We start from the raw sequence: 13,793 nt of genomic DNA, 5'->3' as shown, positions 1-13,793 counted from the left end.
GCCTCGGCCTCCCAAAGTGCTGGGATTACAGGCATGAGCCACTGCACCAGCCGCAGTCTCCTTCTTGTCGACCAGGCTGGAGTGCAGTGGCTAGATCACGGCTCACTGCAACTTCTGCCTCCTGGGTTCAAGTGATTCTCCTGCCTCAGCCTCCCAAGTAGCTGGGATTACAGGTGCATGCCGCCACCAGCACGCCCTACTAATTTGTGTTTTTAGTAGAGACAGAATTTCACCATGTTGGCCAGGCTGGTCTCGAACTTCTGACCTCAGGTGATCTGCCCGCTCGGCCTCCCAAAGTGTTGGGATTACAGGCGTGAGTCACTGTGCCTGGCCGTCCCTTTTATTTATTTATTTATTTTATTTTAATTTTTTGAGACAGAGTCTCATTCTGTCACCCAAACTGGAGTGCAATGGCACAGTCTCGGCTCACTGCAACCTCCGCCTCCCAGGTTCAAGTGATTATCCCGTCTCAGCCTCCCGAGTAGCTGGGACTACAGGCATGTGCCATCACACCTGGCTAATTTTTGTATTTTTAGTAGAGACGGGGTTTCACTGTGTTGGCCAGGCTGGTCTGGAACTTCTGACCTCGTAATCTGCCCACCTTGGCCTCCCAAAGTGCTGGGATTACAGGCGTGAGCCACTGTGCCCCGCCCTTTTTATTTTTAAAAAAATTATGTAGAGACGAAGCCTCACTGTGTTGCCCAGGCTGGTTTGGAACTCTTGGGCTCCAGCGATCCTCCTGCCTTGGCCTCCCAAAGTGCCGGAATTACAGGCGTGAGCCACCGTGCCCAGCTTCATTCAATTTTATATCAGAGCCAAGGCACCAGCACTGCAGGCCACTCAGCTGTAAGTGGCCAGGCCCTGCTGTGCATGGTGACCCCCACTTCATGGCTCTTCCCTGTCACTCATCCCCGAGCTGGTCATCAGAGGCCTCATCCTGTGTTGGGGCCTCTCTGGCCAGGTATCCCCTGAGTCCAGCACTTGGGCCCCATATATATTGATCCTCCTGCTGGGGCAGACCTGCAGTGACCCCTGCCTCCTTGCCTGGCATTCAGAACCCTGTGTGACCTGGTCCCTATACCCCAACTCTAGCCTCCTGGGGCCGTCCTGACCCAGGGACCCCATCAAGCCCCTGCCCCTCTCAGAGCCCCCTGCCAGCACTGCCCCTCCCTGTATCCTCCTCCACAATGCACTCACCTTCAGAGCTGCACTCCTCCCACCCTGTGCAGAGCACAGTCTCGAACCCAGATGACCTGGGTTCAAACCTGCAGCTGGGCCACATCACAGGCAAGCTCATGGTGACCTCTCAGAGTCTGTTTCCTCTACTGAAAATGGGTCAGGGACTCCCACCCGGGAGGGTGTGCCAGGGGTAAAGCTGGGTGTAAGTGGGGTGAGGGAGGTATGGGGGATTTCTCCCCTGCTAGGCGGAGCTGCCCAGGCCTCAGAGTCTGCCGTCACCTCGGGTCCCCCATCTCCCAGCCATCCACCCAGCTGAGTCCAGTGCTTCCATGGCCCTGTCTCTGCTTTCAACAGAAGCTCCTTGGAGGCAGGGCCTACTCCTTCAGCACAGAACCCCTTCCATGGAGCACGTGCTCCCTATGAGGGACACAGAGGCCATGGTTTCATTCCTGCTCCTCTGCCCAGGAGGCACCCAGAGCCCCTTCAAGACTCCAGGCCTCTCCAGCCCAGTCTGTCTCCTCCAACTGGTCACTCCATCTGTCCACACTCTTGGGATCTGTCGCTGCTCACCGGCCAAACCACAGGTGCAGGAAGAATGAACTCAGGGCTGGCCCCAGCTTTTCCACAGGTGACCAAGTGGGTGGGTGCCTGCCCGTTCTAGTATGACCAGAGTCTACCCCACCCTCCTCTCTGTCTTCTCCTTCCATGGAAGAGATGCTGCTGTCTCCAGGGTGGTGAGCACCAGGCCGCCAAGCCCTGAACCCATACCCCACCCCATTTCTTCGTGGCCAGGCAGACAGAACCACACTGTAGGCCTCTGAAGTCCTTCTGGGTCCAGACTGGAGAGGTCATCTTCCCGCGCCCTCTAATCCTGGCCTGTACCATTGGCTCAGAGTCCCACGCCCACTGGTGACCTCACAGGGCTGCAGTGACCCTGGATACAGGAGCTCCCAGGGTTGTCCGGCTGCTGGGCTGCATATCCCTCTACGCAGTTGGGAGTGTGGCGGATCTGCTAGCATGCTCCGCTTCACCCAGTCTCCCTGGAGAACTGGAATGAAATCCTGTCCGTTGCAGCCTCTAGCTTTAGCTCAGATTTTCTGGAGTAACTATATCCCCTACCCCCCGCCCCTATTCGATTGTGTTTGAAATCCAGTCTGCCTGTGTCCCCACTGCCTGATGGAACAGACACTGGGGACACAGGCAGGCTGGATGTGCAGGTAAAAACCACCTTAGTGGCCAGGCACAGTGGCTCACACCTGTAATCCCAGCACTTTGGGAGGTCGAGGCAGGTGGATCACTTGAGGCCAGGAGTTTGAGACCAGCCTGGCCAACATGGTGAAACCCTGTCTCTACTAAAAATACAAAAATTAACTGAGTGTGGCGGGCTCCTGTAATCCCAGCTACTCGGGAGTCTGAGGCAGGAGAATCGCTTGAACCTGGGGGGCAGAGGTTGCAGAGAGCCAAGATCATGCCACTGAACTCCAGCCTGGGTGACAGGAGTGAAATTCGGTCTCAAAAAAAAAAAAAAAAACAAAAAAAAAAAATCACCCTAGCTAGGGTCGAGCACACACCCCCTTTAATATAAAACTGCCCCAAACCCTCTTAAGAAGGAGATGGCTAGTCCCCTGAGAGTGCGGCTCACTTTGGGGTGCAGGAAACCAGAGGGAGCCTAGACCTGCTCCATTTCAAAGGCTGGCTCTGGGGGCCTGAGTGAGGAATTGGCTACATGTGGTTGGGAGACATCAAGGGACCCAGGACCCCTGTCACCAGAGAAAAGGGGTCTAGGGCGCCTTCGTACTAGGGTATTAGAAATGCTACGTTAAGGGCAATATGTAATAAGTGGGGGACTGGCGCGGCAGGGTTCTGGCACTCTGAGTCGGGCTGAGGCTTCAGAGCCTGCCCCACAAAAGCAGGGCTGCAGAACGCGGCAAGCCTGCCGGGTGCTGCCTTTGTCACTGCGCCTCGCCTCCCCGTCTCACCGTTCCTATGCTGCATTACGGTGAGATCTTGTGTGCTACTGTGTGCACAGCCCTCTGCAGTTCACAGTGGCCTTTCCACATCCCTTTTCCGGTGGAATTCGCCTGACTGACAGAGGGAGGCGGGACAGGGCTGGTCTGCACGCTAGTGAAGCACTGGTGGCTGCAGGTCTTTGGGTCCCCATCCATGGCAGCCCCCAGCTCCGTGGTCAGCTCCTCAGGCAGCTGATATCCTTGTCCAGTGTAGAAAAGCGGATCAGCTTCAGGCTGGGTGGCTGGGGCTTCCTGTCGTCCCAGAGGTACTCAGGGGACAGCACCTTGGACGGCTTGTTTGAGATGAAGCGACGGTTCAGGTGGCTTTCCTCCCTCCAGGCTGCCATGATGCCATTGGCCTTGTCCGCCAGGATGGCCATGTGGCAGCCCCTGGTAAACTCATATACCCTGGCCACCTGCCCCCCGAAGACTGCCCCACCATAATAGAAGTCCCCTTCACTGTCTGCCACAAAGGCAGTGGAAACACGCCTGCGCTCATAGGGGAACTGCTGGCGGGGAACGGCGTAGTAGCTTGGGTGAATGGCAGCCACCAGGTCTCCCAGGGTCTCAGGGCCCCACGGGTTCTGAAACATCATGTCCACGTCAAGGCAGAAGACGTAGTCCACCTCTCGGTGAGCCCTCTTAGCAATGTGCTGGCTGATGGTCTCCGTCTGGCGCATGGATGTCTCCTCCCACTGGGAGTGACCTTGGAAGGGGATGGTGCTGAGGAGCCGGTGGGGACCCAGCGGGACCCCGGGAACGGCTGCAGGGTTGTCAGTGAAGATGTAGTAGTGCACCCGGTACCCACGCATGAAGAACTCCTCGGCCGACTCCAGGAAGGACTGGATGAAGTGAGTGTACCTAGTGATGATCACCCGGTCACCCACTGCTACCCCAGCAGCCTGACTGGGTCCCCACAGTGTGCCGGGGTCAGCCAGGCTGGGGTCCTCTTGCCAGCTCCCCATGTCAAGATGTCACTGTCCTCCGGCCCTCTGGGTCCTCATTTGTCCAATTCCCAAAATGCTAGTACCAGCCTCTTACGGCTGTCGTAAGCATGTTCCTGGTAGAGTTTCTTACGCTCCCAGACCAGGTGAACTTTTACTGAGCAATTTCTAAGTGCCCAGCAACGTTCTAAGAATTCTTATGATCTTTGATCCTCATAAGCTGTCTTAAAGCGTGCCCATTTTATAGGCAGGAACATTGAGGATCACAGAGAAGAAAGTAGGGAAGAAGCAGGTAAGTGGACGAATCAAGGGAAGGCAAGTTGAGCTAGATGCTGGGGACATGGAGTGGGGTGTGGTTGACACAGCCCTGCCCCCAGGCCAAAACTCATTGGACAAGAAGGACACCTGACCCTAGGTGGGCCATTCATCATCTGGCCATGCTTTAGGGCTTGGGACTCCAGGAAGGAGGGAGGCCCAGAGGGAGGCTGCCAAGCGGCAGCTCCTAAAGGAAGGCCAGGTGCGGTCATGGGAGAGACGAGGGGTCTCTCCCTCTCAGGGAGGGGTCTAGATGAAACAGGGAGGGGCGAGGGCGCCTCCTGACAAAGGCTCCTGCTGTCCCCTCACCTGGACTCTGCCTCCCGTCTATGCTAGAGCCAGATCCCCTACCCCAGGAAGCCCCCATCCCACTATCACACCCTACACTGTACTTTCTATCTGCTCGGCACCTGGTTCTGAGCCTCCCGGGTGCCCAGCAGGGTCCTGTGTGCACGTCTGGTCTCTTCCCAACTATAAACTCCTGTGGCTCAGGAAGACCTCCTTCCCCTTCCCCAGCCCACTACTCACTTCCCCACGGCAAACACCGTGACCCCAATGGTCAGGTTCAGTGGCTGGTAGATGTGCTGCAGAAGCTCTGGGTTGAAGGTTCCCTCGGAGACGATGGGCGCCAACCAGGGTGTGAGTGTCAGCAGCTGTGTGGGCCTGGCAGCAGGGGGGCCGTGGGCAATGAGACTCTCCCCTGTGAAACCCTGAGTCTCATCCCGGCCCTGGCTCTCACACTGTATGACCCAGGGCAGCTTCGTCCCCATCTCTGGGCACCCCCGTCCTCATATGGAAAGTGGGGATAATGATAGCCACCTCCCAGCAGGACTGGGAGGACCAGGAGTTAACGCACACCAAGGAGGAGGTGGCATTGTCCATGTGTTCCAAGCCCCTAATAAATGAGAGTCATTAAAAAGGGCAAGACCACAGGTTATGAACAATGGCCTGAGCACCTCCTGAGTGCAAGCACGGTGCCGATGTTACAATACCTCTCATCTGCTCCTCCAGCCTCCAGTGAGCTAGGCACTATTATCCACCTGCACAGAAAAAGCTCAGAGCAGTTGGGTACACTGCCCAGGGTCACACAGCCCAGGTCCCTGACTCCCAGCCCTGTGTCTTTCCACAGTCCCTAACTCTCTGGGCCCCAAGGCCACCCTGATGTTAGCACCTCCACTACCCCAACTTATAAATCAGAGCTCTTTTGGCCCTTCCCCCGACCCCCATCAGGCCTCTCCATGACACCTACCTGTGCTCCAGCAGCTTGGGCTGGGGGTACTGTGACCTGCAACCAAGAAGGGCCAGTGGTGGAGGGGAGCCACCACCCTCAGGGCCACAAAAGAGGAAATGCCAGTCTCCTTACCATACCACGGGCTGGAGTGGCTTCTCCCTCTTGTAGTGCAGCTTCATGTTGCTGCTGGCAGAGGCAAGAAAGAGCCATCATCATGGGGCTGGGGACAGAGATACTCAGCACAGGAAGAAGGAGGAGTCAGAGGCCCCTGCGGGCGGGTACCCAGGGTCCATGCAGGCTCCTTCTGACCTTCCCCCACAGCCCCACCTGACTCTACAGAGGAGCTGGGGACCCCTACAGAAGTGATCTGTCCAGGGTCATTGAGAGACTAAGTGGCAGGGCAGTGATTCGAACCCAGTGCCGCTTGGTCCTAAGGCTGATGCTTTTCCAACCACGTCGCTCTCGTTGTCAGAAAGAAGATTTGAAAACCTGCAAAGGGCCAGGCACGGTGGCTCACGCCTGTAATCCCAGCACTTTGGGAGGCCGAGGCGGGTGGATCACAAGGCCAGGAGTTCAAGACCAGCCTGGCCAAGATGGTGAAACCGCGTCTCTACTAAAAATACAAAAATTAGCTGGGCGTGGTGGCGGGCGCCTGTAATCCCAGCTACTCCGGAGGCTGAGGCAGGAGAATTGCTTGAACCCGGGAGGCAGAGGTTGCAGTGAGCTGAGATCGCACCATTGCACTCCAGCCTGCGTGACAGAGTGAGATTCCATCTCAAAAAAAAAAAAAAAGGAAGAAAAGCTGCAAAGGCCTGGTGACTGGGACCTCGGGTGAGCTAAGAGCGAATTAAGCTGAGCCCACTGTAATGGTCAGTTGTAAGCAATCCTCCTGCCTTAACCTCCTGAGTAGCTGGACCTGCCAGGCACACATTACCACCCCCGGCTGATTTTTTAAAATTTTGTAGAGATGGGGTCTTGCTATGTTGCCCAGGCTGGTCTGTGAAAGTATTTTGTAGATGTGATTAACATTCTATATCAGTTGATTTTACGTAAAAGAGTATCCTAGACAACCTGGGTGGGACTGATCCAATTGGTTGAAAGGCCTTAAGAACAGAACTGGTAGCCAGCCCAGGTGGCTCACACCTATAGTCCCAGCACTTTGGGAGGCCGACGTGGGCAAAACGCTTGAGCCCAGTAGTTCAAGACCAGCCTGGGCAACATGGCAAGACCTCATCTCTACAAAAACAACAAAAATTAGCTGGGTGTGGCGGTGTGCACCTGTGGTCCTGGCTACTTGGGAGGCTGAAGCAGGAGGATGGTTTGAGCCCAGGAGGTGGAGGTTGTAGTGAGCTGTAATCACACTACTGCACTCCAGCCTGGGCCACCCACAAAGTGAGATCCTGTCTCGAAAAAAAAAAAAAAAAAAAAAAAGAACTTTCACCTGTGGGCTGTGGTGTCCGCTCCTATCTGAGTTTCAGCTGCCTAGCCAGCCTCACCATCACATAAGTCAATTTTCCTAGGTACATTGGCTGTCTGTCTACCTTCCTACCTCTTACTGGTTCTGTTTCTCTAGTGGAACACTGACTGCCATTTCTCTGCATCTGCAAAATGGGCAAAACCATCCTTAGCCTTAGCGATGTGGTGAGAATTACAAAAGGTGTGTGAGGGGCTCCTTGGCCCATGTCCAGCATGGAGCAAGTGCTCAGTAAGGTGAGGGATCCTGGGCAAGTCTTGGCAGGCAGCCTGCATGGTCAGTTTCAAGGTCAAACTGGATGGAGAAGAAAGAAGGGGGTCCATGAAGGAGGTGCCAGGGCTGCAGGGTCAGACCCCTGGGCTCACCTCTGGCTCTGCCACTAACTGGCCCAGGGACCTGGAGCCAGACATTTAACCCTGTGAACTTTAGTTTCCTCATCCACAAAATGAGGACAATAAAACCATCCACTCAGAGTGTTTCCAGCAGGTGGAAGCGAGGTGCGGAGAAGGGAAAGACCGGCCGGGCGCGGTGGCTCACGCCTGTAATCTCAGCACTTTGGGAGGCCAAGGCGGGCGGATCACAAGGTCAAGAGATCAAGACCATCCTGGGCAACATGGTGAAACCCCATTTCTACTAAAAATACAAAAATTAGCTGGGCGTGGTGGTGGGCATCTGTAGTCCCAGCTACTCAGGAGGCTGAGGGAGGAGAATCGCTTGAACCCGGGAGGCAGAGGGTGCAGTGAGCCGAGATCCCGCCACTGCACTCCAGCCTGGCGACAGAGCGAGACTCCGTCTCAAAAAAAAGGGAAAGTCCACCCAGCCAGCAGCAGCAAGAAAAGGCCCGATGCTGACTGTCCCCAGGCAGAAGCTCGTAAGGATGCCACCCACTGATGACACAGTAGTCTGCCAGGTCCTTGTAAGTTTCTTTTCTTTCTTTTCCTTTTTGAGGTGGGGTCTATCTGTGTTGGCCAGGCTGGAGTGCAGTGGCACAATCTCGGCTAACTGCAGCCTTGACCGCCTGAGCTCAAGCGATCCTCCCACACCAGCCCCCTGAGGAGCTGGGACCACAGGCGCCACATCCAGCTGTTTTTGTGTTAATATTTTTGGTAGAGACTGGGTTTCACCATGTTGCCCAGGCTGGTCTTGAACTCCTGAGCTCAAGTGATCTGCCTGTCTCGGCCCCCTAAAGTGCTGGGATTACAGGCATGAGCTGCCTTGCCTGGTGCCCTGTGAGTTTCAATACATCATGTATGATAGGCTGGTTGAAGCCTCCTTGAACTCTTCCACCTCTAGGCTATGCTTTTTTATTTGTGGTAAAGTATACAAAACACAAGATTTCCTACTTTAGCCATATTTAAGTGCACAATTCAGCGGCATTAGGTACATTCACATCGTCATGCAACCATCCAACACTTGTGTCCAGAACTTTTTCATCATCCCAAAAGGAAGCTTGGTCCTCATTAAACAACAGCTTGCCATTGCCCCTCCCCCAGCCCCTGGGAACCATAATTCTACTTCTGCCTCTATGAACTTGAGTATGGAAAGTACTTCCTATAAGTGGAATAATAAAGTTTTTGTCCTTTTGTGATTAGTAGCTACTTTTTTTTTCTTTTTTTAGATGGAGTCTCAGTAACCTTGTCATCCCAGCTGGAGTGCAGTGGTGTGATCTTGGCTCACTGTAACTTCAGCCTCCTGGGTTCAAGTGATTCTCCTGCCTCAGCCTCCCAAGTAGCTGGGAGTACAGGTGTGTGCCACCACAGCCCGCCAATTTTTGTATTTTTATTAGAGACGGGGTTTCATCATGTTGCCCAGGCTGGTCTCGAACTCCTGAGCTCAAGTGATCCACCAGCCTCAGCCTCCCAAAGTGCTGGGATTACAGGTATAAGCCGATACACCCAGCCAAGTTGCTACTCTTGAATCAATTTTTTAAAGTCAGTTCGTCAAATTGGCCCTCTGCCCTAGTTTCCTACAAGCAAGCATGTTTCAGGGCCCTGCTCAGAAAGCCCTGGGATTCCAAAAAGCGGTCAGGAGTTAGAAGGAGCACCAAACAACCCAGCATTCTGCGCCTCCCTGGCAGCGAGCTCCTCTTTTCTCTCCACAAGCCCAGACACACTCCAGCTGCAGTGAAGAGTTACACACAAGAATACAAAAGCAGGCCGGTGTGGTGGCTCATGCCTGCAATCCCGGCAGGGGCAAGTTGGGAGAACACCTTGAGGCCAAGAGTTCCAGACCAGCCTGGGCAACATGTGAGACCCTGTCTCTACAAACAAATAAAACAAAATTAGCTAGGAGGTGTGGTGGTGAGTACTTGTGGTCCTAGCTACTCTGGAGGCTAAGGTGTGAGGATCACTTGAGCCCAGGAGGCCAAGGCTGTAGCGAGCTGTGATCGTGCCACTGCACTCCAGCCTGGGCAACAGAGCCAGACCTTATCTCTCCCCACCACACACGCACACACAAGATAGACAAACTGGAAAGAAAAAAAAAAGTTGTAGGTATACTCAGCCAAGAGTGATGATAGAGAACCCACAAACAGAGAAGGTGGGGAAGAAGCACTTCACACAAGAAAAAATTCAATTAATGGGAAGACGTAGGGAAATGAGAGTCTCACTAGTAATAATAATAATAAAAAAAATTAAGGCCAGGGGTGGTGGTTCACGCCTTTAATCCCAGCACTTTTGGAGGCCGATGGGGGGCAAAGCCTGGCCGAGGGGGGCAAAGACCAACCTGGCCAACATGATGAAACACTGTTTCTACTAAAAATACAAAAATTAGCTGGTGCACCTGTAATCCCAGCTATTCAGGTGGCTGAGGCATGACAATTGCTTGAACCCGGGCGGCGGAGGTTGCAATGAGCTGAGATCACGCCACTGTACTCCAGCCTGGGTGGCAGAGCAAGACTCTGTCTCAATATAATAATAATAATAAATAAATAAAATTTATACCAAAGCGGATAGCATTTTCCCTCTCCCAATCAGCAAGGTAGGTTCATTTTTGTTTTCATAACCCCTGGTATTCCCAGCAGTAGCCCAGGTGTACTACATGGTGGCTTTGCTGGGTACTGCTTGGGCAGGGCACATGAATGAGTGACTGATGTGCTGTGGTCCTTCTGGAAATAACCCAATGAGTTGCATCAGAACCTATCCGCATCCTCTGGCCACTAAGGGAACATATCTGAACAAAGTGATCTCTGAAATGCAGAAAGGGTCATGCTGCTCATCACAAACTAACTTAGAGCCTGGGAAACTGGGAGCAACCTAAATGCCAAGAGCAACTGGTGGTGGGAAAGAGAGAGGGTCTCAAAAATTATGTACCAGCCCCTGGGTGGAATAAGATGATGGTGACCGGACTGATGCATTAGCTCATGCCTGTAATCTCAGCACTTTGGGAGGCTGAGGCAGGTGGATCACTTGAGGTCAGGAGTTCGAGACCAGCTTGGCCAACATGGTGAAACGCCCTCTCAACTAAAAATACGAAAATTAGCCGGGTATGGTGGCAGGTGCCTGTAAACCCAGCTACTTGGGAGGCTGAGACAGGAGAATCTCTTGAACCGGGGAGGCGGAGGTTGCCGTGAGCCGAGATCGCGCCACTGCACTCCAGCCAGCGCGACAGAATGACACTCTGACTCAAAAAAAAAAAAAAGACTCCTTAGGTGAGGAGGACTTTGGTCACATGTTCATTTGTTCCTTGAATCCATGGAACACAAAATTGAGCAACAAGGTCAAGTCCTAAAAGCACTGAACCCCTGCTGGTCACCGGGAGCAATAGCAGGCTATTTATGGGCATCATTGCACTCCATGTTCTCAGTGGCCAGACACAGCAAGCGAGGCTCACAGCTGTGCAACATGTGGAAGGTCGGACCATGCAGGGGGCTGCAAGGATGCTGGAAGACCGAAATGGGAATTTCACTTCACGCTTGTCACAGCCCTTAAATTACCTAAATACTATTGCATTTATCAGAAACATGAACTTAGGACTCAGGAACTGACAGATGAAGTGAACTTAAATACTTCCCTGTCTCCCCAACTGTGAGCAGCCCACAGGGCCCCCAGTTCTCCTAGCCCCACCCATACTTACAAGATCTCTGGGCAGGGGAGATAATAGGGGACATAGGAGACTGGCAGCCAGTTCTCAAGATACACCCTGTGAATAAAAAAAATCTGTCTATCCACTCTGCTCCAGAGGCTGAAAACACACCTCATGCACATAACTGGGAGTGAAGGCCTCCCACAGTGCATTAGGAGGCCAGGTCCCCTGTCATTCTGTAGGTCTGGCTGACCTTGGAGGACAAAGCCTGCTGTTATTCCCAGCATGTGTCACAGGGCCTGCCACGAAGTCATTCATTCACCCATAGAGTCATTCATTCCTAGGGAGTATATATTCTTGATGCCAGGCCCCCCACACAAACAGCAGTGTGAGGGGCAGCCCCAGGAGCTTCATGGAAGGACAGAAACAGAGGGTGAATTTGGAACCGGGAACAGGGATTCCCCATCAACATTGGTTGAAGGATGGTCCAGGCAGAGAAAAGAGCAATTCAAAGGCCAGGAGGCCAGTACAAGGCAGAATTCAGAAGCCAGAGACACTAGTTGGGTCTTGCTGGGGCTGGGGATGGAGAACAGGTGAGTCAGGAGGGGTTGATGGTATCTGGAATCCTATGAGGAGATCAAGGTTTTGGGGTTGACCTGCAGAGACAGAGGGAGTCCTGGGTGGGGATAGAGACAGGGAGAGCTCCGTGGGGCAGACTCACCACAGGACACTGAGACTTGTGCCCGCCAACAGGCAGAAACCCAGACCCAGGGCCAGTCTCCGGCGATGCATTGCTGGGGGCTGCATCTAAGCCTGGGCACCTGAAGAGACCCCGCCGGCCTGGGTGGATGAGGCTGTCCCCTCTCAGGGATGTCAGGCTCTGAGCCTGGTCTCTGAGGTCCCAGGAACACCTGCAAAGGAACACTTTTGTTTTTTTGAGATGGAGTTTCACTCTTGTCACCCAGGCTGGAGTGCAGTGGCGCAATCTCCGTTCACTGCAACCTCTTCTCTTGGATTCAAGCGATTCTCTTGTCTCAGCCTCCCGAGTAGCTGGGATTACAGGCATAAGCCACCACGCCAAGCTAATTTTTGTATTTTTTTTTTTTTTTTTTTGAGACGGAGTCTCGCTCTGTCGCCCAGGCTGGAGTGCAGTGGCACCATCTCGGCTCACTGCAAGCTCCACCTTCCGGGTTCACGCCATTCTCCTGCCTCAGCCTCTCCGAGTAGCTGGGACTACAGGCGCCCGCCACCGCGCCCGGCTAATTTTTTGTATAATTTTTGTATTTTTAGTAGAGACGAGGTTTCACCATGTTGGTCAGGCTGGTCTCCTGACCTCAGGTGATCCACCCGCCTCAGCCTCCCAAAGTGCTGGGATTACAGGCTTGAGCCACTGCACCGGGCCAGGAACGCTCTTTATTGGGAGACGGTGACCCCAGCCCTGCAGCCCTGCCCTCCCCTCGGTCACCCACTGGGGTCGTGTGGACTCTAGGTCCCGCTGGACCGCGGGCTCAGCTCTGGCAGCTCTGGGAGGCGCACGGTGGCAGTGGCTCGGCGCTCAGCGGCTCGGTGCTCAGCTGTTGCTTCCAGCTGTCCTTTGGGAGAGGGGCTGGGACCGACTTCGCGGAGGCGGCGGACCCCTGCCTTGGCTCCCGCGTCTCCCTCACTTGGTCCATTGTCGGAGGTGAGCCGAGGCCGCCGGGAGGGGCGCATGGGCCAGTCCACCGTGCGCTGGAAATCAAGTCCCGAGGCACAGCGAGGACACACGCAGTCTCAGCGCAGGATGCGCGGGAAGCGGCGCCCAGGATTCCCCGAGGGGAGCGAGGTGGCCGCTGTCCACCTCTCCGGGAGGCAGGGCCCAGGTTCTCCACGGAAGGATGGGAACGCGACTCAACCCGCTGGCTCGGTGACCTTGGGCTAGTCCTCCCCTGCTCCCGGCCTCAGTGGATGGGGGGCGGCACGCGGCGCCCAGCGGGAGGACAGGCGGGAACGGCTGTAAAACGCTGGGCGCAGCCCGGGCCACAGTCAGCGGAGAGCCGGGGTCCTGGGGATTAGGCCGCTGCCACTCGGGAGTGTCCGGCAAGCCCTCTGCCTCTCTCTTCCTCTGGGGCCTCAGTTTCCCCACCCGGGCCTCCAAGCCCCGTCTCGCCCCCGCCTCCCGCGAACGTAGAGCCCAGCCCCGAGCGCAGCCGGCCCCAGTCCGTGGTCGGGACCCGGGACCCTGGGTCCGAGATGCGCACCTCCTGGGCTCGGGGCCCTCCTCCTTTGCCCCCTGCGTGGCAGGAACTGGGTGGGGCCGAGGGAGCGCGACTGTCCCTACGGGGTGCAGACTTACTCCTTGCTGCCGGACCGGTGTTAGGACGGATGGAGGGGCGCCACCCCGGCGCGGAAAACGGACTCAGCTGGCCTGGGCCCCCGCGATACCCAGGCGATCGGCGGCGCAGGTGGAGCCTGGAGCAGGGCAGGCAGCGGGGCCGCGCGCGAGGCTGGAGAAGCCAGACAGGAAAGAGGGAGCCGCAGCCCCGCCCACCTACCGCAGGCCCCGCCCCCGCGGTCCGAGAGCCCCTTCCCTAAGGCCTGGGAGCAGGACCCCGGGGGACCGAGCGCCTGAGCTGACCCCT

General features: G+C 55.4%; 1 protein-coding gene across 9 annotated transcripts in view; it reads right to left on the bottom strand.

The window, feature by feature from the left end:
• Window positions 1-351: 351 nt before the first annotated feature.
• GBGT1 (globoside alpha-1,3-N-acetylgalactosaminyltransferase 1 (FORS blood group)) overlaps window positions 352-13,793 on the bottom strand; it is a 50,936-nt gene continuing 37,494 nt past the window's right edge. For 2 of the 9 annotated variants that reach the window (XM_055270536.2, XM_055270537.2), the window contains exons 11-18: window positions 13,508-13,658; window positions 11,897-12,086; window positions 11,227-11,292; window positions 5,811-5,861; window positions 5,697-5,732; window positions 5,440-5,487; window positions 4,976-5,147; window positions 352-4,030 (exon numbers count right to left, since the gene is read on the bottom strand). In XM_055270536.2, coding sequence (XP_055126511.1) covers window positions 3,365-4,030; window positions 4,976-5,147; window positions 5,440-5,487; window positions 5,697-5,732; window positions 5,811-5,861; window positions 11,227-11,292; window positions 11,897-11,982 — 1,125 coding nt within the window. In that variant the 5' untranslated portion in view covers window positions 11,983-12,086; window positions 13,508-13,658 and the 3' untranslated portion in view covers window positions 352-3,364. Of the gene's footprint in view, window positions 4,050-4,975; window positions 5,488-5,696; window positions 7,107-11,226; window positions 11,293-11,896; window positions 12,087-13,507; window positions 13,659-13,793 lie in introns of those variants that run through there. The other 7 variants (XM_055270538.2, XM_055270539.2, XM_055270542.2 and 4 more) reach the window with 7 other exon arrangements.

The sequence above is a fragment of the Symphalangus syndactylus genome, chromosome 3 (assembly GCF_028878055.3).
Source record: "Symphalangus syndactylus isolate Jambi chromosome 3, NHGRI_mSymSyn1-v2.1_pri, whole genome shotgun sequence".
Classification (NCBI taxonomy): domain Eukaryota; kingdom Metazoa; phylum Chordata; class Mammalia; order Primates; family Hylobatidae; genus Symphalangus; species Symphalangus syndactylus.
The sequence above is the reverse complement of the archived record's forward strand: the minus strand, read 5'-3'. Positions and strand labels throughout refer to the sequence as shown.